Genomic DNA, 23,394 nt, shown 5'->3' on the forward strand with positions numbered 1-23,394 from the left:
CCAAGTGGCAAAAAGGTTTTGTAGGCTTCATCCCCTCATTAGAAAGCCGCTCGCCGCATATTACGCAGCCTGACGCAAATAAATCCATATTTCAAGTTGGACTCCTGGAATTCTCTGTCAAATGCAGCTTTCTCCAAAGACTTTTGCCAAAGCTAGCTTAGGGGTTTCTACATGTATTATGTGTTATGGGCTGCAGCTGATCATTTAAGAAGGTAATGGATGTAGGTATGACGTGCATCTTGACATGTATCAAGTGTAAGTCATTGCGGCGGAGAGAATCCTGTAATTTAAAACATCGTTCAGAATCAGATAATAAATAAAACGGTAATAATGTAATCTATGAATTCTTTCTGTGCGGCCCGGTACCAAATGACCCTCGGACCGGGGGTTGGGCACCACTGATCTACTACATGCTGCACTAGTATCTGCTACCACAGTACAATACAAAGGGTACAATGGATTTACAGCGGTATTCTGGCAACTCAGATTAAAACACCAGTGTGACATTTGACACCAGTACACTGGTGGTCCCCAGTAAACCTCCCACCACTAGATTGTATATTATAGCCTAAACATACCCCCTTATACGTGTCCGCACATGTGGTTGTGTGAATGGAAAATGCGCAAACACATGTGGCCATATGTCTGGCTCTAGCTGGGTAAAAAGAAAAGAACAAACCATTTAATGGTTAGTTAGAATCTTTTTTTTTAGTTAGAATCTTTTTTTCCTATCACAGACTGGACTTCGTGTGACAGTTACTGTATGTGAGTTTCTTGATTATAAAATGTATAAAAGGATACATTTTGCAGTAGAATGTACAGCTTTAAAATATTTGTTGCATTTGGGCATATTTCTAAGACTCTAATGGTTGCATCACGAATGCATAAAATGTAAAAAAAAAAAAAACAGTTTAAAAAGGTTGGTCAAAAAGCTGCACACTGTCTTCAAACAGACCATTAATACTGTTAATCATTCATCAACCCAGAAATTTGGAACAAATTGCACAATCAGTCGCAACCGAGAGACTCAACAGGCCTAATCACTCAGACTATTGTTATGTGTGTAATCAGGTCACCTGACTACGGCTGACTTCCTTTACTCAGACACACACACTTCCTCTGTAAGTAAATATCTCCACAAACACAAATCCTGACAGCAGGAAGTTGGATTTCTGCTTGTGTGAGAACGGGACACACGTCAGACGCAGTACAGACCAAGTGTTATTTGCAGTGGCAAAAAAACCAACAACATACAAATTAAGAAAATGACACAAAATAAAAATTCTGTGGTTGTTAATGCATTAAACATTTAAGAAGAGGTTCCTCACTGAGGTAAAGAGACCTGAGACGTTTGTTTAAGTTGGATTAAGTTTACATCACCTCTCAGCTGCTTAAGAGCCTAAAGACCTTTCATCAGCTGCCCATGCAGCACAGGATGTAAACAAGAACACGCAAACGGCAAAAGGTCAACTTGGCAGAGGTTGAAGTCCTGCTACTGAGAAAAGCTTACGGTGTTTTATTAGATTTGCAGTTTAATTATATAGTTTTTTTCTAAATAGGCATTCCTTCCTTCCTTCTGAATGTTTCCTACTGTTCCTCTGTTCAATATCAGGCAGCCTGATATAAATCTCATCTACAAGGCTGTGATTTCAATCTGCCCCGTGTGGACCCAGGCACCGTTACATAAAAGCACTTAAGCTGATGAGATGGGCTAGGACGTCGTGCCGCTGTGATGTCATGATGCCATCTGACACACTCAGTGGCATGATGTCACATAGTTAATTATACAAGTTCTGTCACACTGGGATGGAAGTGTCCCACTGTTTTATACTGAGTCATGTCTGATCACCTAGGAAAAATGAAGTGATTTTATTCAGACAGAACAACTCTTTTATGGTTTTTCTACCAAGTGATGTTTTTTTTTTATCTCCACTCCATGGTATATTAAATCAGAGACAGTCTTCTACTGTGATGCCACCATGTAGGTCTATGAACCTGCTGTGCACTGCTGAGTAATTCTGACATGCTTTTTAGATCATGTGTAATAATGCTTTTAGGGGTCGCCGCACACACCTCCCCTTTTTCTCTCTCCCTTTCTCTGTCTCTCACACACACATACACACATTAATTAATTCATACACACACACTTTCAGATGCAGAAAAAAAAATCTAGTGAGTCCATCCTTTGTAATGTTAAGCTAAAACATGCAAGTATGGCATCAGTCTGGCTCTCCCTCTCACTTTACCTGATCATCCTGGACACACACACACACACACACACACACACACACTTAACCACAATGTACACATGAAGAGTAGACTCAGCAGACACCTCAATTATGATAATGTGGATCAGCGCTAATGTACCCTCACAACAATGTGGCCTTTCAACGGTGTTACGGGCGCTTGTGCGTCCCAGTCAGCAGCGAAGGAACAGAAGCTGCAACTGTATCTCATTTAACACAGGGTTTAAATCTATGGGAGGTTAAGTTACCCTTGACAAAGGGAGACAAAGGGAGTGTCAGATATAAAGAAATATGAATACAAAAATAAAAGTAAGTCATTTAAAAAAAACAGCTGACTGCTGAACATCTGCTAAGTGTAGAGGTGTTCAGAATGTTTTTAAAACAAGTATGAGTATTCAAATAAAGTATTGTGCCGATACCGGCATCAGTATCATTGCATCCCTTGTGCAGAGGAAACATCGCAATAGGAAGTTTCAGTTTACCAAGGTAATGTATACAGTAAGAAGCACAAAGGAACGTGTGAGAGCAGGTGACACAGACATGGCTTCTCTGAGAAAATACCTTGTGGTCACTTCTCAACAGTTAGTACTTCAGTAAAGGTGAAGTGATACTCTCTCATTCTGTTCTCAGCTCTTTCATCAAAAGCTTCTTCTCCCTCCTTCTCAGTCTTCCTACCCTGCACCCCCTTTCCTTCTGGTTTCTTCTCGCTCTCCTTCCTCTTTCTTTTCCTCCCAGACCCCTTCTTTCTTTCCCACCCACCCTGTAATTACCACCTCAGACTCCAATTAAAGAAAACCACAATAAAGACAGCAGAGGGGAAGACCAGGAGGTGGCAAGAGAGGAAGAGAGAGGTGGGAGAGGGAGAGGGAGAGATGACTACCCTGTTGAGGAAATTTAATGAGTTGTTTGTATCAACACGTACATTAAAACACCAAACTGCCTCACAAAGACATAAAAATGTTACTGAAGAGGCAGGAGATACAACAATTCATAAACACGACGAACAACACGTAAATATTTGTATGTGTGTAACCCGGTCTACGGGTTACTTGTCTGCAAGTGCATATTTGTTATTAGTGTGGGTGTGTGCTTGAAGGGGGGGGGGTGTTGAGTTGGGGGCTGCTGCTGCTGCTGACAGTTTTTTTCTTTTGTATTCACCCAGCCTGTTTCCTGCCATTTGGGTTGCCAAAGTTTCTTGGCTTTCCTCAACAGTACACACACACACACCCTTACATACACACACCAGCAGGAAACACAGTGAGGCAGTAGGTCAATGTCTCAGTGCAGGACATTTTACAAAAACAAGTCCAGTGAGGAGAGGTGGAGATGAATAAGTCGAGGAGATGAGATTAGATAGTTCAGAGGTGTTCAACAGGGGGTTCACAACCCCACATGCGGTGCCCAGAGGTACTGCAGAGGGGTCACAATCTTTCATATACATTTCCGCCCACATTTTTTGGGACTCCGTCTGAAAAATGAACTCGCTGCTGTAGACCTTTTTTATTTGCCCTTTTTTCATCATTGAAAACACACCTTAAGACTTAATCAACAACACTTACAGACAAATATCTTTTTAAAAATACCCTAAACACAGCTGAAAATATCTAGCAAAATAAAAACGCAGGATAGACTCTTCTGTTTTTGTGTGTGTGTCTGTGTGTGTGCGAGGCATTGGTGTGCACCAAACAGGGCTGCCAAAAGACACAAATGAACCCAAGAAAGCAAAGGGAACACACACACACACATACACATACACACACACACACAGTGTAAAAGAATGGAGACAACCAGTTGTTAGCCAAATTAACTTTAAAGCTAAAGGAGTGACAACACCACACAGATAATAGATTGTTGTGTAACACACATGCCAAAAGTACACACACATGCACACACTCCCCTTACTTGAACTGTAAATGAACCAAATCCCATTTGTTTGCAGTTTATTTCCACTGGAAACCAGTTTAACCAAAAAAAAAAAAACAAACACTCATGTTTACATTTGAGCCAGTTCCACCTGATGGTCCTGTTCAGATGGAAGGACACATTTCACACTCAGTGAGTGTGCACGTCCCATATTTACAGCTTTACTACCAGGCTAATGAATCTTGACGTTTGTAAGGGTAGTAAAAGGATATCCAGCATTTATTTTTTTGGGCGTAAAATGCAAAGAAACAAGAGAGCCAACAGCTCTGTGAACAGACCTGAGCCACCTGCAGTAACAATCGGAACCAATAATTCTCATAAACAGTTTGTCTGTGGTAGCCTGTAATTTCCCGGCCTGGGATCAATAAAGTACATCAATCTGTGTAACCCAAGTATTTTACACAACAAATCAAATATCAGGGGATTTCCATCACAATGTGAAACCTCTAGATGTTGTTAAAGCCATGATAATTAGAGAAGAAAACTATTTTATAAATAACCAGACATGGATCCAACATGTGGGTAATCTGCTTCTTTCTAAAGCTCTTTCAACAGGCACCAACACTTTACCAATGCCAAGAGACAAAATCCAGAACAATCTGAGTGCTCTGCCATTAACAGCTCAAGCTGCCCATCTATGACCAGACCAAACAACACCTTGGTAATGTAACTATGTATTAGATTATGGCTTATGCAGAGGGAGATAAAAGCAGCACAAATAATATAAGAATAAGAAGAAAAAAATATTTCCTTTCTGTTGAAGTCTTCATCTTTCAACTTAATGCAGGTCTCGCTCTGAAAACGCTGGCCAACCATTACACACAGACACACGCACGCACACAAAACAAGGCTTCGCTATGGTTTAGTGCAGTCACATTATAAAATCTCACTTACGAAACAGATTAATTCCAAAACGGTGCTGTATGTGTGGACATCATATGAGACATGTCCTCACATTTTAATCTTCCATTAACACATGCTCTCTGTGACCTTCATATCAACGGTCCCACCGACAGACCCATTCCCTTGATTTGGTTGAGTCCAGACCTGCAATCAGTCTGAGTAAACATCCACCATGTCTCTAAGGAACGTCTCATTGGGATTGCAGTGTTGTGTCTCTGTGCATGCAAGACCTGAAGGCACAAACAGCCTGAAAGGAAACTGTCACTGTCTCAACCCAAACAGGCTGACCTTGTTTATAACCTGTGACCTTGTCTAAAACCCACCACGCCCATTACCTCCTGTCTGTCTGGATTACTCCGTCCTGATTGGGACGGATCAATGACGCCCTCCTCCTCAGTTACATTCCATCAATCCTCTGATCAGATCACTTTAAATTGTTCTTGGAACCTTGATCCATTTCTTCTGAACACTTTCACCTCAATTATAATCAAGGCCTTGAAATTCGATCTCCTCTTGGTTTCTTATTCATCTCATGTCCCCTTCAGTGGTAGGATGGGAAAACCCATTTATTAGGATTTATGGTGGTTCCAGACAAAAGCCAGCAACAGCTACCATGAAACACTTTAAATAAGCCTTGAACATTTTAAATGTTTAAAATCTGTTCTTTGTGAATCATAATTGGTTTCGTCTCCATTCTTCAGATGAGAATTTCACGCACCAGGGGGCTATAGAGGAAAAGGAAGAGGGCGGAAAAGTGAAGCTAAAGTGAATGCCAATGAGTTTATCATATGCAGAAGCTGCCCACAGAGTAGTCAGCCAACCGCCTGAACGTCATGACACAGCACATTCGACAAGATTTTCATGAACGAGGGAGTGGGAGCAAAACTGCTAAACTGCCATCAGTGAATGGTGATGAAGGAGAATTCCAGAATATCGTTATAATCCCAGCCTCAAGTGTCACTGACCTTCAACGGTCTTTCATTTTAACAGTTCACGTCTGTCATTCTAGGCAAGAACAGTAGCCATATAAGGTCAGGGAGGAAGCCACCAAGAATCAGAGTTTTCAAATCCTCCTGGGAATGTAACTGGGAAGGAATCTGCTTGCGTTGACCTTGTGTGTGTACGTGTGTGTGTGTGGCCTTTGACATCTGACTTGTTCTGACCTTACCACTGACGAGCCGCAGTCAGTGGAGAGCCTGTGTGGGCCGACCATTGACAAACAACGTATGAGACTGCATGTACGTGAGCATTGCTAATGCCTCCCGCAGAATTATGCACAATGTCTGGTTTTCATAGAGAGAGCATTATGAAAACAGGCGCTTGAGAAGCCGGTGAACTGTGCTGACGAATGTGTGAGGGAGTGAGAGAATATTTACTGTAGGCAGCGGATGAACGATGGGAATTTACTCCCGTCATTCTTTTCTAATTGTTTGACATCACTACCATTCAACTCTTTTTGGTTTCAGTTTGTTCAAGTTGATAGAGTTTTACTTGAAAAATGTCTGACACTGGTACTACCAAAGAGCTTAGGTAAAAATGTGTTGGAGAAAAAAAGTATCTTTCTGTGACAATATCATGTCATTTTGGTCCTATAATATCATAATAAGAGTTTTAATTTAGATTAATTAAATGAGTTTAAATCATGTCATCATGGATCAGTGGATAAAACAAAATATCCAAGGAAAAGGTTAGGAGTTTAATACCCAATATAACTACTACTAATAACTAATAATCAGGTTCAAAGTTAATTAACCAGTTATTTTGTTTAGATGTTCTTTCTTTCATGCTGCTAATAACTAATAATCAGGTTCAATTCTGGTTAATCAAGTTAATTAACCAGTTACTTTGTTTAGATGTTCTTTCTTTCATGCTATTATTATTACCCATTTTTTTTGCTTGTCTTATATTTATATATCGGAGCCAGATATAAATGCTATATTTGGCTGCGATGGAAACCTAATTTTAGCCAGATGTGATATTTCTGTTAAAGCCTTAAAAAGAAACGCTGGCTGATAGAAAGGATGCTTTTTAAATGATGTGTCTTTCCATTACGCTCTGGAGCCACAGTCCACAAAGACCACAGGGTTATCAGTCTAAAACTAAGAGAAGCCCTGAAAGCCTTTCAGATGCCACTCTTCTTTCCCATGGTGCCGCTCAATCCAGCAGGCACTCTCTTCTACTCTCAGAAGAAGGAGAGGGATGAAGGGCTAAGACAAAATAACACAGAGGAAAGGAAGCTGGGAGGAGAAAGAGGAAAGACTCTTCTTTGGTTTTTGCACAACCACTTCATGTTCCCCGGTGGGAGACAACAGTGTTGCTCAAACCCAAACACATCATCTCGAGTCTGCATGTGTTCTCATCGACCAAACTCGCATCATAGAGTTTGGTCTCCAGGCATTTCTCTGATATGAAAATAGAGCAGCAATGAAGAAAAACGTTGAGCATTTTGACTAAGCCACTAACCTAAACATGGACGGCATGACAGACTTTTTGACAATACTCAGAATGATTCCACCCACAACACCGATCTGGGGGCTTAGCAGCTATACAAATATTTACAAGTGCTTCCTCCTTCTCCATTAGTCTGTGTCATTCAACAATGAGATGAAAAGAGTAGTCATTTGGACTACTTTTTTTTTCCCAGTATACAAACACAAACATGTGAAAAGCAATTATTAATCCATCAATACTTGACAATAATAATAATAATAATAATAATAATAATAATAATAATTAGTATATAAAAGCTGTACTTCCACAACCTGTGTAATTTTTTAACCTTTTATCTGTACGGCACTTGTTACATTTCTGCATGAAAGGTGCTACATAAATAAATGTAGCACCTTTAAGTTTAAGTTTGTGTCCTGCAAAGCATCTGCACCCTTTGAAGGACCTATAAATTAAAACTGCACTTCAAGCAGAAAGGATCTCATGGTAGAACTTTTTCATTTTTGTGTAATGGCCCTTTACTTAAATATTTTTTATTTTTCTGACTTTGAGAAATTTTTAATTAACTCTCTTTAAAGTTTTATTCAGACTCTGAAACGGACTAGTCTCAATAGTGAGCAGAGACGATTCTTCCCTCACCGTTTTACTTTGTGTGAAGCCCCGCCTACCAGAAGTGAAATCAACACAGGGACTATACTTTAACGGCCTTTTAAGATCTTTGTTGTACCCCACTCCCGCCCACACACAGATACACACAGAATAATGAAGTAAAAATTTTGGCACAGCAACAAAAACACACAATGGAATCATAAATCCATCCATCACTGACGGGGGCTTTAGTGGAAATATTTGACTAGAGCTCCCGTTGAGCTCCTGTTTACTCCAAACAATGAAAAATTACAGTTTACTGAGCATGCAGATGGCACAGTTGATGGCCACTGGGTGGCCTTAAGGACAACACCATGCTTGTATAACTCAAGTTAATCACATTAGACATAGAAGCTTCTCTCTCCCTCACTCTGAGCCAAACAGCTAGTGCACCACTGGGAGCCAGACCCTCCCTTGTGAGGTGACACCCTAATGAGTTTCATGTGAGGAGCATTAAAAACCTGCTGGAGCAACGGAACTGACTGCAACTGACAGGGAGCCCCTCTCTGATACTAGGCCTTCATACAAATATGATATATGAAGTTTTTACTTTAAAATTACAAAACCAGTGTCAGCTATCTAATTTGTATATTAGGTAAACTTTAAACATTTTTATATTTCTCTTACACCCAATATGCCAATATAAATTTTAAAAAGTTTGTATTTTAAAACAAATATATATATATTTTAGACCAAAGGTCTGTTAAAGCCCAGTAACGACTTTCATGTCTCAAAGGTCTGTTAAAGCCCAGTAATGACCAGTCACCTCAGCATGTTATTTATTGTTCCTCTAAATTAAAATCCCACACTCCTGATGGTAACTTCATTAGGGCAGTGTGCACTAAAAGCCAGCAGCTTTATGACTTCCTCCTCACCTAACCAGAGTGAAATAAATAGTGCACATCTGTCCAATTAGACACCAGTTAAAATGAGCACATGTTACCAGTACAACCTTCAGCCTCAGAGTACACTCCAAATGACACCGTCATAATGCTGCGACACGACGTTTGGCTGTGAAGACACTGATTAATGCCAAACTCATCAGCGTTGACCACAGACATCACTAAAGCATCCCAAGCCTGCAGCCACACTGCACTCTATGACATTTTCCATCAGCTTCTGTTCTTTGCAAAAAAAAAGCCACATGGGCAAAACCACACATGCAACCTAAGCACTGCACAGTCACCTGACCATCTGCTCACAACAACGTCTCGGTTGACTCTGGTTATCATATCAAGCATGAAAACACAGATGCAAGCACACTCCGTATTAACCTTTTATACCACGTATCATGTACAGTAGTATCATGAAGGGTCACGGTCCCCACATGGACATCTGGTTGCAGGTGACATATGTTAACATTCATTTTCACTGGTCAAATTGTGAACTGAATCCCAAGGCTTCACGACAGGATTCTGCTCTGATAATGAACATCCAGAGATAAGTTTCTTCATTTTAGAGAACAATGCAGCCTGCAAGTATGTCCGTTTTACAAATAAATCATCAAATAAAACTGAACACTGTCATTTCGGTCAAGGTTCTATCGTTGCAAATGCATGGAATAAATTTTGAAAATTCTTAAATCTATTACTTGGTAGTAATGTGGTACGGAAATCGTGTTTTTCCAATGCAGATTTTTAAAATTTTTAAGTTGGGCTTCTTCCTAACTTTGTTGTGACATTTAATTTTGGTCCCTCCATATCCAAAAGTTGCTCCCAGCTCCTCTCCTCACTGCTGTTTGTTGGAACTTGTGTACTGTATTACTGTAGGAAAAGGCTGCCATAGGCCACACTTACATAATCAAACTTATAATCAGTGCACTCACTGTGGCCGACCTTGGACAGTGAGATGAAAGTCAATGGTGAAAATCCAGGAGATTAAAGCAAACTACATTGCACTGAAGCACTGGTGCAGAGCGCGTGAATAAAGCCAGGTGGCAGAGGGACAGGCTATTGTCAGTGACCACAGTGACACCTCACTGCGCCCGGGTGTAAACACCATCACACGGTGGAAGTGGAAAGCTGAACACACTGAACATGTTAGCCTAGAAAATATATTCAAAACATCAACAAAGAGAGAGGCACAGTGCGAAGGGCGACAAAAGATCCCTAAACGATTACTGTGAAATGTCCTTTGTTTGTGTTGTTGTACAAATCCATACTCTGTCTGTCACCTGTATGAATATGCTTTAAAATGTGCAAATGCACAATGGTCTTTTGTCTTGAAATTTGGGATTATTCCTGTGGTTATAATAAGCGCCCTGTCCGTTTTAATCCCCTGCATTTACTTGACCATTTACTGACCAACAGAGAGACTTCCTCGGCTCACAGTTTTTGTTTCCCACTTCAATCAATCGCTCCATTGATAAAGCACATGTTTGTGGAACTGTCTCTTTAAATGTGAACCCTGCTACATGTCTGGATCCAGCAGTAGCCTGGTGTTTGAGTCTGTTCTGTGCACTAGTTTTTGGCGGTTTTAAGAAAAAGTCTGGCACCTGCTTGCTTTGCCAGCATCACTATTTCTCAGGCAACAATAAAAGCAGGAGGCTGAGGCTCAATCCAGCAGTGACTGGATCCAAACTGCCCACCTTTTTTTTTGTAAACAAGTCTATAATGTTTGCACCAATTGAGATGTGAATGTATTAAATGATGTTCTACAACACCAGTTAAGTCTATTAATGATGCTTCAGCCTCCTCTGTGTGTTTTGACAGATCTCATGACCTTAAAGAAAATAGTAGATATTACATTTGAGAGTACAAAGAAGTTTTTCCTTTTTTTTTTTGTTCAGATCAACATCCTCTGACTCTCATGACATACACACTGCTTGGTTTCCTGACTTTTTATTTGCTCTTACCTTGCAGGTTGTACTCCCTTTCCTGCCCACCCAGGGTCGCAGCCCAGGAGAATCCGGACAGCAGACACAACACCGGCGTCAGCATCAATATCACACCGGCAGAAGTCATCATGATTGGGCTCATATCCTGGTCCAGAGCGTAGGAGAAGATCCGTGCGTCCCTCAACACCAAAGTCCGGGACTGGTGAATTTCAGAGGCGGCGCATCCTGATGATCCGGTTCTAGGTTTCTGCGGTCCAAAACAGCAACACAGACTGTTTCTTTGATTAAACACTTATTTCATTATATGTTTTACTCCTTTTTCTCTCAAACGTTGCTCTGCTTTCTGCACAAAGCGCGCATTACTGCACGCACCCGCTCGCACGCAACAAACAGCACTATCCACAACAGAAAAGCGACATGACGAACGGTGCGTGATTAATTACTCTCAATTTAGTTAAATTAAAACAAGCTGGCAGTAAAATGAATGACAAAAAAAGTCCCGTGTTGCAGGAATACTGTCCACTACGCTGGATAATAACAATGTGAAGCGTCGCTCTTCACTCCGCTCCACTCCACTCCACTCCACGCTCTGTGCCACCGTGTCACTGAGCCTGTCCAGCCGGTGTCTACGAACCTCCGTCCGCCTTCACTTCAAAAATACTCCAACTGAGAAAATGACATAAAAATACTGCATTTAAAACCCGTACAAAAGCGAGTGTAAGAGCAAGTAGAGAGTGCGCCGTGAGTGCGGAACAGTGCAGGCATGAAGCGCAGCCGCTGCCAGCAAGTAAGAGCAGGGATCTCAGCCCCGCCCTCCGGAAACGGTAGTCCGGGGACAACAGGTAATATATATGACGTCACCAGGACAGGTGCACAGAAGATTCAAAGATTCAAGATTCAAAGCGTTTATTGTCATGTGTACAGTGAGGAAAGCAGGTTTCCCTGTACAATGAAAAACTTACTTTGCTGTCCACATGGAATGTCATGAAGTAAGATAAGGAATAAAAAATAAACATATTTAAAAAATAGAAATGTAAAAATAGCAATAATATAAATCACAAAATAAAATAATAAGATATACACATGATTTACAAAAAAGAAGTGCAGGAGTGCAGGAGTAAGAATTTTGGTGCATAAACAGAGGGAAATAAATCTCTAAATCACTGAATTTAATCGGTACACGGTAAATAACTGGGAACTTTAAAATGAAACATGTTTAATAATAATTTATACTGTTAGTCAGCCGCCTGGATCTAGGAACGCCCAGAACCATGTGATAAGACCAGTGCACTGTTAGAGTTTGGACAATAATGTAGGGGGAAACAACAAAATCCTGTAGAGCAACCATTAAATAATCCAAGTCCAATTTAAAGGAGACAGGAAACCAGTAGAGTGACCCAGACAGAGGTAACAACAAATGTATGACTGCTCTGATTTGCTGCGTTTCTGGTCGTTTCTTTAAACTGTGATTTTCAGCTTTTGACTATGGCCAGTGGTTTAGGCAAAACACCAAAAACTGATCTGCCACAAAAAATGTAAGATCACTGCCAAAGACCACACCCAGAAAAAAAGAGGATCAGTAAACTGGAATTATGTGAGAATAAAAAAGAATGGACAAGAACATAAAATTATATTTAAAAGAAAAACATACAGCAGTAAGATTCAGGATCGTGTTCTGCTTTGAAGAACAAACTCCCGAAAGTGAAGGATGAACTAAAGAGCAGGGTCTCGATCAGAAAACCTCAACAAGAGGCTCACACTTTTTTGCACTTAAACATTTTTCCAAAATATTTCAAATAAATGTGACCAGTGTGGACAAGTGTCTACTAACAGTATGCACATGTCCATCCACCCATCCATCTGTCCTTATCTGTCAGTGTGCCTGTCCATCTACCATCCATCTAGCCATCATTATGGCTGTGTTTTTCTTCCTTTCTACTTCCTTTCACCAGCCTGTTGCTGATGAACAAATGTATTTTAAAAACCCATTTGTGTTTTACTTTGGAGATGTGGCTTGTCAAGTGTTGTTGTTTATATTGGCATTTTTATTTTCCCTCTACCTCGTATTAACAACTACACCCACAGTAGCCAGTGTCTGTTTTAAATAATGAAAGCATTTTTCATTACTGTCAGTTGTAAATGTTTCAGTCACTTTGCCTCTTCTCTCTCAGTGTTTCATAATCCATCTGTAAGTCATCTGACAGTGTGGTTACGGGGGTTGGGGTAGATGGTGCGCAGGGTGGGGTTTGGAGGGCTTCCAAAGAAAAGATGATTAAACAGTAGATGTAAGTTCAATGCTCTCCAGGCTTCAACCACACATATAAATCACTTTGGGGCTGTTTCTCAACATGTGCTGATCATTTGTCCAGGGGTTTCCTCCTTTGGTGTCTCAACAACACAAGCGCACGTGAACAAAACTCCCGTTATTTAAGAGGAGCAGTTTATACATCGCCGAAGGCCATACAGTAGCATCACAGTTAAAAACTGTGAGTAAAAAAAAAAGGTGGGTTTTTCAGCTTCCTCTCCCTTTCCTTCCTGGAATAAAGCCATGGCTGGCAGCGCTAACCAGGCAATTTCACGGGGCGGGGGTTCAGACATGTACCCTAACTCCGGGACAAAAAGGAGGGGTCACAGAGGAGCTTGGATTAAAGGATTTAGAAGATGAAGAGGGCGAAGGAGGAGGACAGGGGTCAGAGGTGAGGCAGAGATGCTAAAGAAAAAGCCAAACGGAGCTAAGACGTTAGCGGCGCCGTCTCTAATCAAGCCAGATTAAGCTCACACTGTGCGTGTCTCATCTGGTCACCGTGGATGACTTTTGAATGATGAAACCTCACTCAGTATCTCAATAGATGTCTTCATTTTGCTGCAGTGACTTTCTGGCTGAACTAAGCCCTAACCTTCCCTTTAACTCGGGGGCCCATATACCAGTGGAGGGTGGAGGTCCAGGTCCAGTCCAACATCAGTCCAACTGGGATCCACAAATCTACTCAAGTTAAAAGAGTAAATGAGAAGCTATTTTTAGGCAATAGACACATTTTATTATGCCCACCAGAACTGTTATATATGCATGTAAATATGACAAGCAAGCACTGGTCCATAAATAAATAAATGAATTCAATTTCAGTACAGATTTATATCATTTTCCCAAATGAGGGCTCTTACAGTAAATGCATTTGGTTACAAACTTTAACAAATCATAAAGCAGGGGTCACCAACATGGTGCCCGGGGGCAACTGATAGCCCACATGGACTACCTAAGGTGCCCGCAGGATATGTTTTAAGAATAAAACTATTGAACTGTTACTGTGCTTTCTGAATCACTTACACTTGCGATGATATTCAAATGGGTGTAATGAGGTTGGTAAGAAGAGTGTCTACTATTGTATGTCCCAGAACTGGTTATTATTACATTGTTCAGGAAGTCTGTGTCAGACAAGTAGCTGTTGGTGTTACCAAAATAAAAAGGTGATCCCTGTAATACACTAATGACACAGTGTTGTGCTGTGTGTAATTTCTTTCAACCAAAACTATTTTTTTTTACCCGGTTGACAAAATATAATGAAACACATCAATTTAAAAAAGGTATAGAACCACTGTCTTGATAAAAAGCCTTATGGGATTTCTGCAGACGATGATGGTCTGTTTGGTTAAAAAAAAAAAAGCCTGTGTCATGTTTTGATGCATTTTGACATAGCATTTTCAATTGGTTGACAAACTGTTTACATGACATTCACCTGTTGTGGAGTGTTAAAATGGCTGCATTTGCAGTTCGAAGCAAGCAACTGTGGTGCATTTAGAAGATGTCTTTTGTCTAACTGCAGCTGATATAAGGTAGTCTTTCCTAGAATTTATGGGAAATTATGGGGTTTAGGGAGATCATCCAGAAGCATTAGTAGTAAAGAGCAGCAGGACGAGCACACACAAAGTAAACACCAAGACGCACCGACACAAAGAGATTGATGGAAGCCTTCAAACCATTGCACACACATGCTGGTTGAAACTAAAGCACAACATTTACATAAAGTGGCTCTTCAGACTGGCATAAATTAACCAGAAGCACCAACCAGTGAAGAGTACAGCCTTAAAGGGATTGCCACGGCTGCTTATCTGTCACCGCACATTAATATTCAGGCCCTGATGTGAGGAAGCTGCAATTCGTGACCCTGCACTTCTTTGGTTTATATGTTCAAGTTCTACATGCTTTTTTTGTGTGTATTTTCAGATATCTGTCGAAGCATTTTTGAGAGCGTACAGTGTCTTGGCACGTAGCTAGTGACTTTGAAACCAAGCCAACATGACGTGGCCTGACGTAGCACTAAGGTTTTGCACCAGTGTTGGTCAGAAAGCATCTAAGCAAGAGTGTAACGATGATGAAGAAACAACTCGATGAAGACCTGGAGGATGGACAGAGACAGACTGACATGCCCTCTACTCTAGCAAATGTAATTACATGCCACCAAATCATGGGTGGGCTGTTCCTTGATCAGCATTAGTGCAGGGGGGAGAGAGAGCGAGAGAGAGAGAGAAGTGCATTGGTCTGAAAATGTAAATAAAATAGAGAAGGTTTTTGCATTTCATCTTGACAAGCTGCAGCTAATCTATTTGCTTGCTAAAAATATTGCTGCTTTGTGTGTATGTGCATGTGTGTGTGTGTGTGTGATGGTCAAAAATGAATGAAACTGAGAGAGCAAAGAGGCCTCATGTGCTCACACACAGGGAATCACTAATTTAGATAACAGCATGCATTTCTCTAATTGAAGCCAAGACATAGCACAGCCCCCCCCCCCTCCGTCCCTCTCCCCCCCTCCCTCTCTCCTTCTCTTGCTCCTGTTTTCCATCATACGTCCTACCTTCCATGCTGCACGTGCACAAATTGCTTGCGCCCTCTCGAAGCCTGTCTAAATGTATCAATACATCAGTCAGTCTAAAGCGTCCCGTGCACATTGTGTAATTTTTCTTCCACTGTCTCTGACTTGAACAGATTACAAGGTCAGTTAATCCCCACCCTCTGTGATACACACCACTTGTAATTTTACCACAGCCGGCCTGTTGCCACACGACTTACAGAAAATTCCTTTTACTTCTGCGGAGAAAGAATCTGAACACACTGGCCAAAACCTTGTACCGCTAATCCCTGGACTCTGGTGAGCTATTGAGGGAGGAAATGGAAGAGAGGGCTGCAGTGGCTCTGAACTGCTGTTTTAAACCTGAGTTAAAAGAAGAACTTGATCAACACTCGAGAGTTTGCATCATGTTGTGGTATTGGTCGTAATCATATTTTACATATACATATACAAATATACACTGCAACGTTCCAAACATTGAACACAAGCGCTTCATTCCGTGGGCGAGCAAACAGCAAAAAGGCTTAAACCTCATTCCTTAGTGGCAGCAGTGAATGAGAGGAAAATTGTAGATTATTATTTTTTCTAACCACATGATTTTAGTCATATTTTTCACTGAGAGCTGCAGTTGCCTGATGGTCCTCATCTGTTTTCAACAGGAGACGTCTCTGGGAAGATATTTCCGGCCATGACGTGGTAGTTGTTCACTGTGAGAGCACACTTAGATAATAGTTAAGGTACATAGAAATGCATTGGTCTTTAAAATAAAAAGCTGAAGATTGCTGCAGCAACACATGTAACACGGGGATGTAGCTCAGTGGTAGAGCGCCTGCTTCGCATGCAGGAGGTCCTGGGTTCAATCCCCAGCATCTCCATCTCTTTTCATTGTCTAAAAACTCACCAACCTTTAATACATTTTGTAAAACATATATTATCTTTGTTAGGTTTTAAAAACGTTTCCATGAAAATAAAAAAAACATTTTGCAGTAAACACAATGTTGTCAAGGCCACGCTGCGCTGCAGTAGCACCTGCATGTACAGTAAATGGAGGTGCAATGGCACAATTGTTGGCAGGAGAAACGGAGCGATCTCACCTTATCACATACAATATGGTGCTTGCTTTCAGCACTATAACAGTACAGCAGACGGCGTGATAGTAACAGTAACAACCTTGTTTTATGTCTCTCTCAAAAACAACACACACACAGAACATTGTCAGACGAACCCACATAATTGCACATGTACATTATCCTATTAAAAAGCCCTTGGATCATCTCAGCTGTAATTACCCTACAGGTCTGTGCCTTCACCTCTTCTTTAGTGTGAGCTTAAAAACACACTGAGCCTTTGTTTATTGCGGCCAAATCTAATCACCTGAGGTGTACCTGCACCTCAGGGAGGTGCCAGAGCAATAACGCACACTGGCTACAGAGGAATTGCATCAATTATGCAAGGAAATAAAACATATGAGCGAATATGTGGCGCCAAATTTAATGAAACTTCCTGCAGATCTTAGGCCATGAAACAGCCACGATCCACCATGTTTGTTGTTTATACACCAGCACCAAAGATGATATAACTTTTTTTTTATGTAAATATCGGTGTTGCAGTTTATGAATATGTGGATGTAGCTCAGTGGCTGTGCAAGTAGGAGGTCCAGGGTTCAATCCCCAGCATCTCTACTTCTTTCTTGAAATAGAAACATTTATATGTGGGTCAAATCTATGTGGGTCATCTACAGCCACCTTACATGTACATTTACACAAATAGATCAGGTCTTCAAACATTTCCACACAAATGTGTAAATTTGTTTGATGCTCAAAACATTAGGGCACATTTCTTGTTCTCTATTAGTAGTACAGACTGAAGATCATTTGACAGTCCTTAAGTCATATCTGGTAATTAGGGTGTCTTGTTCCAGAGGTGCAGACAGGAAGCTACCAGGCCTGATCATGTGGACAATCTGGAATCTTTGATTAAAAAGGAAACAAATTTAACATTGGGAATAATCTTGTTGATCAGAAGCAGTGGATGTCTTAAACATTTAAAAGTAATTTCCAACTCCCCAAAAAGTAACAACAAATCCTGGCTACTTTAATATAATACTGTACTTTAATATTAGTTTGATGTAATATTTGTGAAATTTGCACAAAAGTATGTCTGAAACTGGGCAAGTGCTGCCAGCAGTTTGTTTTTACAACCCTTTCCATCTAACCCATAGATTTCTTATCAATCTGAGCGTAAAACAATATTGGTTGTTGTCTATGAAAAAAACTACAATATAACCCATACCATTTATTTGATTTGTCTAAATGTGGTTTCAAACCTTTCATTCCAGTTTGCAGACATTATATCACAGAGAACATTGAAGATGACTCAGAAGTTCTCGGCGTTGGAGAGAAAAATCAAATCTCACAAGCTCTGGAACAAAGGTTCACACTCACCCAACCGTGTCCATGATGTATGAGCCTTCTCTGGGTGAAGGTAAAGTGGTAAACATGTTTTTATTACCCATCGTGGCTCTAACCTCATTTCTCAGCAGTGGGAGTCTGGTTTGACGGCAGATGGTGCTATCAATTATTGAGTCCGTGAGCTCGACCCTGTCCTCGATCAGATTAAGTAGATTATGCCATCATCAAGTCCCGTGTAACCCACAAAAAGTGTCTTACTAAAATCCTAATCTTGAAATTTAAACAAAATTGTCCCCCACCCACGTCCCCTCCACCATCTCTCAATCCTCTCTTCCATCCTAAGCATCTTAAAGCCGCGGTATGCTAATATATGACCCAAATATGCTATGCCTTGAACATCATCTGACTACACACACAGTGTATTTGAGTCTCTTCCTAACCCAGCGTATATATTCCAATAAGCCCGTTGATTCACTCCACCTGTGTGAGGAAGTAGAGGCAGAGGTGGAGCAGAGCCCCCGGGGCGAGCTGTGACGGCTATACACCAGCACCCTGCTGGGGTCTAATTGAAAAGAGTTCTCAGGACTGAGTCAAGCTTTCTGGCTCACTGTGACGTTAATATGTGAGGAGTGGAGAAGAATTAGGTGATTAAAAGGAAAAGGAAATAAATCATTGAAAGGACTTGAGTGTCGACCCATCTGAACATTAGCTGTTATGCTGCAATTGTGCCATTATTAATATTATAAACAACATTAAACAAGGCATTGTCAGTTATTGCAAATGGATTTCCAACAATGATGTAGATTTCAGAATGCATGTTTTTAAAGGAACATCTTTAACCTCATTCGAACTTCTTACTGCAGTCACTGCTGTGACAGGATGTGAGGTCACGGGAACATGTGACAAGATGTTTACTTTAAGCTGTAGCATGTGATGCTTTTAGGTGAAGGGTTCATCAGAGAGGTTGACCTTTGAAGGCAGGCCTGGTCCTGACAACAGTTTTTGAAGATAATTCCAGTGGAAAAGGAAGTTGTGAACAATTATTAACTAACATTATCTTTTTTTAAGAATAAACCATGTCATGGATTTTGATCCTGTAGTTGCATGCTGTTCTCAAAAATATTATCACTCGGAGATCTCCTCCAGACATAGTGTAGATATAGATTTTATCAGTATGACTCTAAACTTATTCCACCATAAGGCCACCATAGTGTTGTGGAAGTGGCAGTGTCGAAGGTATTGAGATCCTCAGTAACCAAAACTCATTGGGTTGCAGGAACAAACTATACCAGCTATTACTATTATTAATATATTATATTAATATTATTAATACTATTATTGCATAAACTAGACCAGGAAGAACTACAAGGTACAAACTAGGAACTGGAAGCATAAACTACAACCACAAACAGCCCAACAAACTGGACAGTACAATGATCCCACAAAGTGAGACTGATGACAGAGACACAGGTGAGTGTGATCACACTAATTACCCCAAACAGCAGACAGCAGGAACAGGGAAAAGACTGACCTCACAGCCACCTTTGAATCTTGAGATAAATCTGGCTACTTTAATATAATACTGTACTTTAATATTAGTTTGATGTAATATTTGTGAAATTTGCACAAAAGTATGTCTGAAACTGGGCAAGTGCTGCCAGCAGTTTGTTTTTACAACCCTTTCCATCTAACCCATAGATTTCTTATCAATCTGAGCGTAAAACAATATTGGTTGTTGTCTATGAAAAAAACTACAATATAACCCATACCATTTATTTGATTTGTCTAAATGTGGTTTCAAACCTTTCATTCCAGTTTGCAGACATTATATCACAGAGAACATTGAAGATGACTCAGAAGTTCTCGGCGTTGGAGAGAAAAATCAAATCTCACAAGCTCTGGAACAAAGGTTCACACTCACCCAACCGTGTCCATGATGTATGAGCCTTCTCTGGGTGAAGGTAAAGTGGTAAACATGTTTTTATTACCCATCGTGGCTCTAACCTCATTTCTCAGCAGTGGGAGTCTGGTTTGACGGCAGATGGTGCTATCAATTATTGAGTCCGTGAGCTCGACCCTGTCCTCGATCAGATTAAGTAGATTATGCCATCATCAAGTCCCGTGTAACCCACAAAAAGTGTCTTACTAAAATCCTAATCTTGAAATTTAAACAAAATTGTCCCCCGCCCACGTCCCCTCCACCATCTCTCAATCCTCTCTTCCATCCTAAGCATCTTAAAGCCGCGGTATGCTAATATATGACCCAAATATGCTATGCCTTGAACATCATCTGACTACACACACAGTGTATTTGAGTCTCTTCCTAACCCAGCGTATATATTCCAATAAGCCCGTTGATTCACTCCACCTGTGTGAGGAAGTAGAGGCAGAGGTGGAGCAGAGCCCCCGGGGCGAGCTGTGACGGCTATACACCAGCACCCTGCTGGGGTCTAATTGAAAAGAGTTCTCAGGACTGAGTCAAGCTTTCTGGCTCACTGTGACGTTAATATGTGAGGAGTGGAGAAGAATTAGGTGATTAAAAGGAAAAGGAAATAAATCATTGAAAGGACTTGAGTGTCGACCCATCTGAACATTAGCTGTTATGCTGCAATTGTGCCATTATTAATATTATAAACAACATTAAACAAGGCATTGTCAGTTATTGCAAATGGATTTCCAACAATGATGTAGATTTCAGAATGCATGTTTTTAAAGGAACATCTTTAACCTCATTCGAACTTCTTACTGCAGTCACTGCTGTGACAGGATGTGAGGTCACGGGAACATGTGACAAGATGTTTACTTTAAGCTGTAGCATGTGATGCTTTTAGGTGAAGGGTTCATCAGAGAGGTTGACCTTTGAAGGCAGGCCTGGTCCTGACAACAGTTTTTGAAGATAATTCCAGTGGAAAAGGAAGTTGTGAACAATTATTAACTAACATTATCTTTTTTTAAGAATAAACCATGTCATGGATTTTGATCCTGTAGTTGCATGCTGTTCTCAAAAATATTATCACTCGGAGATCTCCTCCAGACATAGTGTAGATATAGATTTTATCAGTATGACTCTAAACTTATTCCACCATAAGGCCACCATAGTGTTGTGGAAGTGGCAGTGTCGAAGGTATTGAGATCCTCAGTAACCAAAACTCATTGGGTTGCAGGAACAAACTATACCAGCTATTACTATTATTAATATATTATATTAATATTATTAATACTATTATTGCATAAACTAGACCAGGAAGAACTACAAGGTACAAACTAGGAACTGGAAGCATAAACTACAACCACAAACAGCCCAACAAACTGGACAGTACAATGATCCCACAAAGTGAGACTGATGACAGAGACACAGGTGAGTGTGATCACACTAATTACCCCAAACAGCAGACAGCAGGAACAGGAAACAGTCGGGGCTACCGCAGCAGCGTTTCAATATTTTTTTTTTTTTTTTTCAAACTGATACTGGAAAAATGTTGTTGATGAGCCACAGTTATTGAGTTATTGGGGGTTAGCCCAGATGATTGTAGAACGTCAGGTTCTACGCGGATGACTTATATTAACCTTTTGTATTTCACTCCAAAGAGCTACATCTCTTCTATCTAATAAGATGACAACTGGACTGATGATAACTGGAGTGTCTTGGTTTCTTCAAGAAGTTCCACATCCCATCTAAGTGGCTCCTTCAGTTCTACCAGACTTCTGGCAAAACAACTCTCTTCTCAGCTAATCTCAATCTCTCAGATGAGATACAGAACCCCTTTAACAGGCCAAATGAGTCCACTTGCCTTCGACTGAGCTGCAGCAGAGCAACAGAAAAAAGAGGAAATGTGTCTGAAGAGGTCAAAGTGACTCATGATGAACTAACGGCACCCCCGTGGCTGCCATTGCTTCTGTAACTCTTCCCTGATTGGTTCATATTCTATCAGATGCTGCTTAATGTTGAAACAATTGCATCACGCCTGCTTCACTTTTATGTTGTGTTTATTTCATTTCCACACACCCCTTCAATTGATTCATTTTATATTTGTGGTGACTGAGGAGACTGCTGAACTGCACACAGCTCATTTTCATGCTTAATAAAACTTGGGTGAGATGCCCTTTTTCTCTGTGAAGCGCTGCATTATTTTAATACTGTAACCACAGGGACTGGTAAACTTTGCTCATAAAACTACACATACTCAGCGACTGACTGGTATTAATGGGTAGAAGCGGTTGCCAAGAAAAGATTCCTGCTAGCTCTGCAGCAGCAGCCGGGACTGTTGGGATCCACGCCTTCATACTGCTGATGCTGAATTGTGACTCTGTAACATCTGCAGCCCCAGGAGACTCATCTGACCAAAGCTGCTGCATGGTTTCCCATAATACACCGGGCCTCAATGGGTATTGTCAGTGTTCGCTCTCGTGTCACATTCAAATATAAATCACCCTTCATGCACTTGTGCAGCGGAAAGGCTGTTCATTCTGAGACCTTCTGTACAGTAAGGTTATAATGTTACGTATTTGATATGACTGTGGTCTTTTTTCTGTCTCTACTGGCTCGCCTCATGAAACTCACCAACAACCGTGCTCAGATGACACTATTAAAATGCAGCATTACCTGGATTGAACGAAAGACGATTACATTCTTTGTATTGATGCCTTTTTAAAAGAAAAGAAAAATAAACCAACGAGTTCATGAGCTCCACAGCTTTATGCCATATTTGTTCCATGACAATTGAAAAAAAAAATCAGTCTGATCCAAACCTGACACTTTAGATCAGGTGGTATATATGGTATTAGTTTCAACACCAGTACTAATGACGTTCCCTCTATAACTGTCTCATGTGTTTTTCTAATTGCATTTTTCTCTCTTTTTGTCATTCTCTGTTCATTCTGTTGCTGTAACATGCAAATGTGTTCCCAGTGTGAGATCATTAAAGTTGAATCTGCTCTAATCCCTTTTGTTGGACTAAAATCCAACAAAAGAAAACAAGAGGTGCCGGTAAAAGGGGAAGGTAAAAATGGGAACGGGTGGGCGAGGTTGAGCCTGCAGACAACAGAGTGCATGGAATGGAGGGTGGGAGAGGGAGAAGGAATAAAGAAAAAAGGAATACATCGGTTCTTAGGAATTCATAAGAGCCACATAAGGG

General features: G+C 40.7%; 1 protein-coding gene and 1 non-coding gene across 2 annotated transcripts in view; one reads left to right on the top strand and one right to left on the bottom strand.

The window, feature by feature from the left end:
• The window catches only part of sema4f (sema domain, immunoglobulin domain (Ig), transmembrane domain (TM) and short cytoplasmic domain, (semaphorin) 4F), a 43,167-nt gene extending 31,365 nt beyond the window's left edge, over positions 1-11,802 (bottom strand). The window contains exon 1 of the mRNA XM_008317319.3: positions 11,023-11,802. Coding sequence (XP_008315541.1) covers positions 11,023-11,146 — 124 coding nt within the window. The 5' untranslated portion in view covers positions 11,147-11,802. The remainder of the gene's footprint in view (positions 1-11,022) is intronic.
• A 4,849-nt stretch (positions 11,803-16,651) lies between these two features.
• trnaa-cgc (transfer RNA alanine (anticodon CGC)) lies at positions 16,652-16,723 on the top strand. Its single transcript has one exon. It is a non-coding gene; the product is annotated as a tRNA-Ala (tRNA).
• Positions 16,724-23,394: the final 6,671 nt, after the last annotated feature.

Source organism: Cynoglossus semilaevis, chromosome 1 (assembly GCF_000523025.1).
Source record: "Cynoglossus semilaevis isolate Cse_v1.0 chromosome 1, Cse_v1.0, whole genome shotgun sequence".
NCBI lineage: Eukaryota > Metazoa > Chordata > Actinopteri > Pleuronectiformes > Cynoglossidae > Cynoglossus > Cynoglossus semilaevis.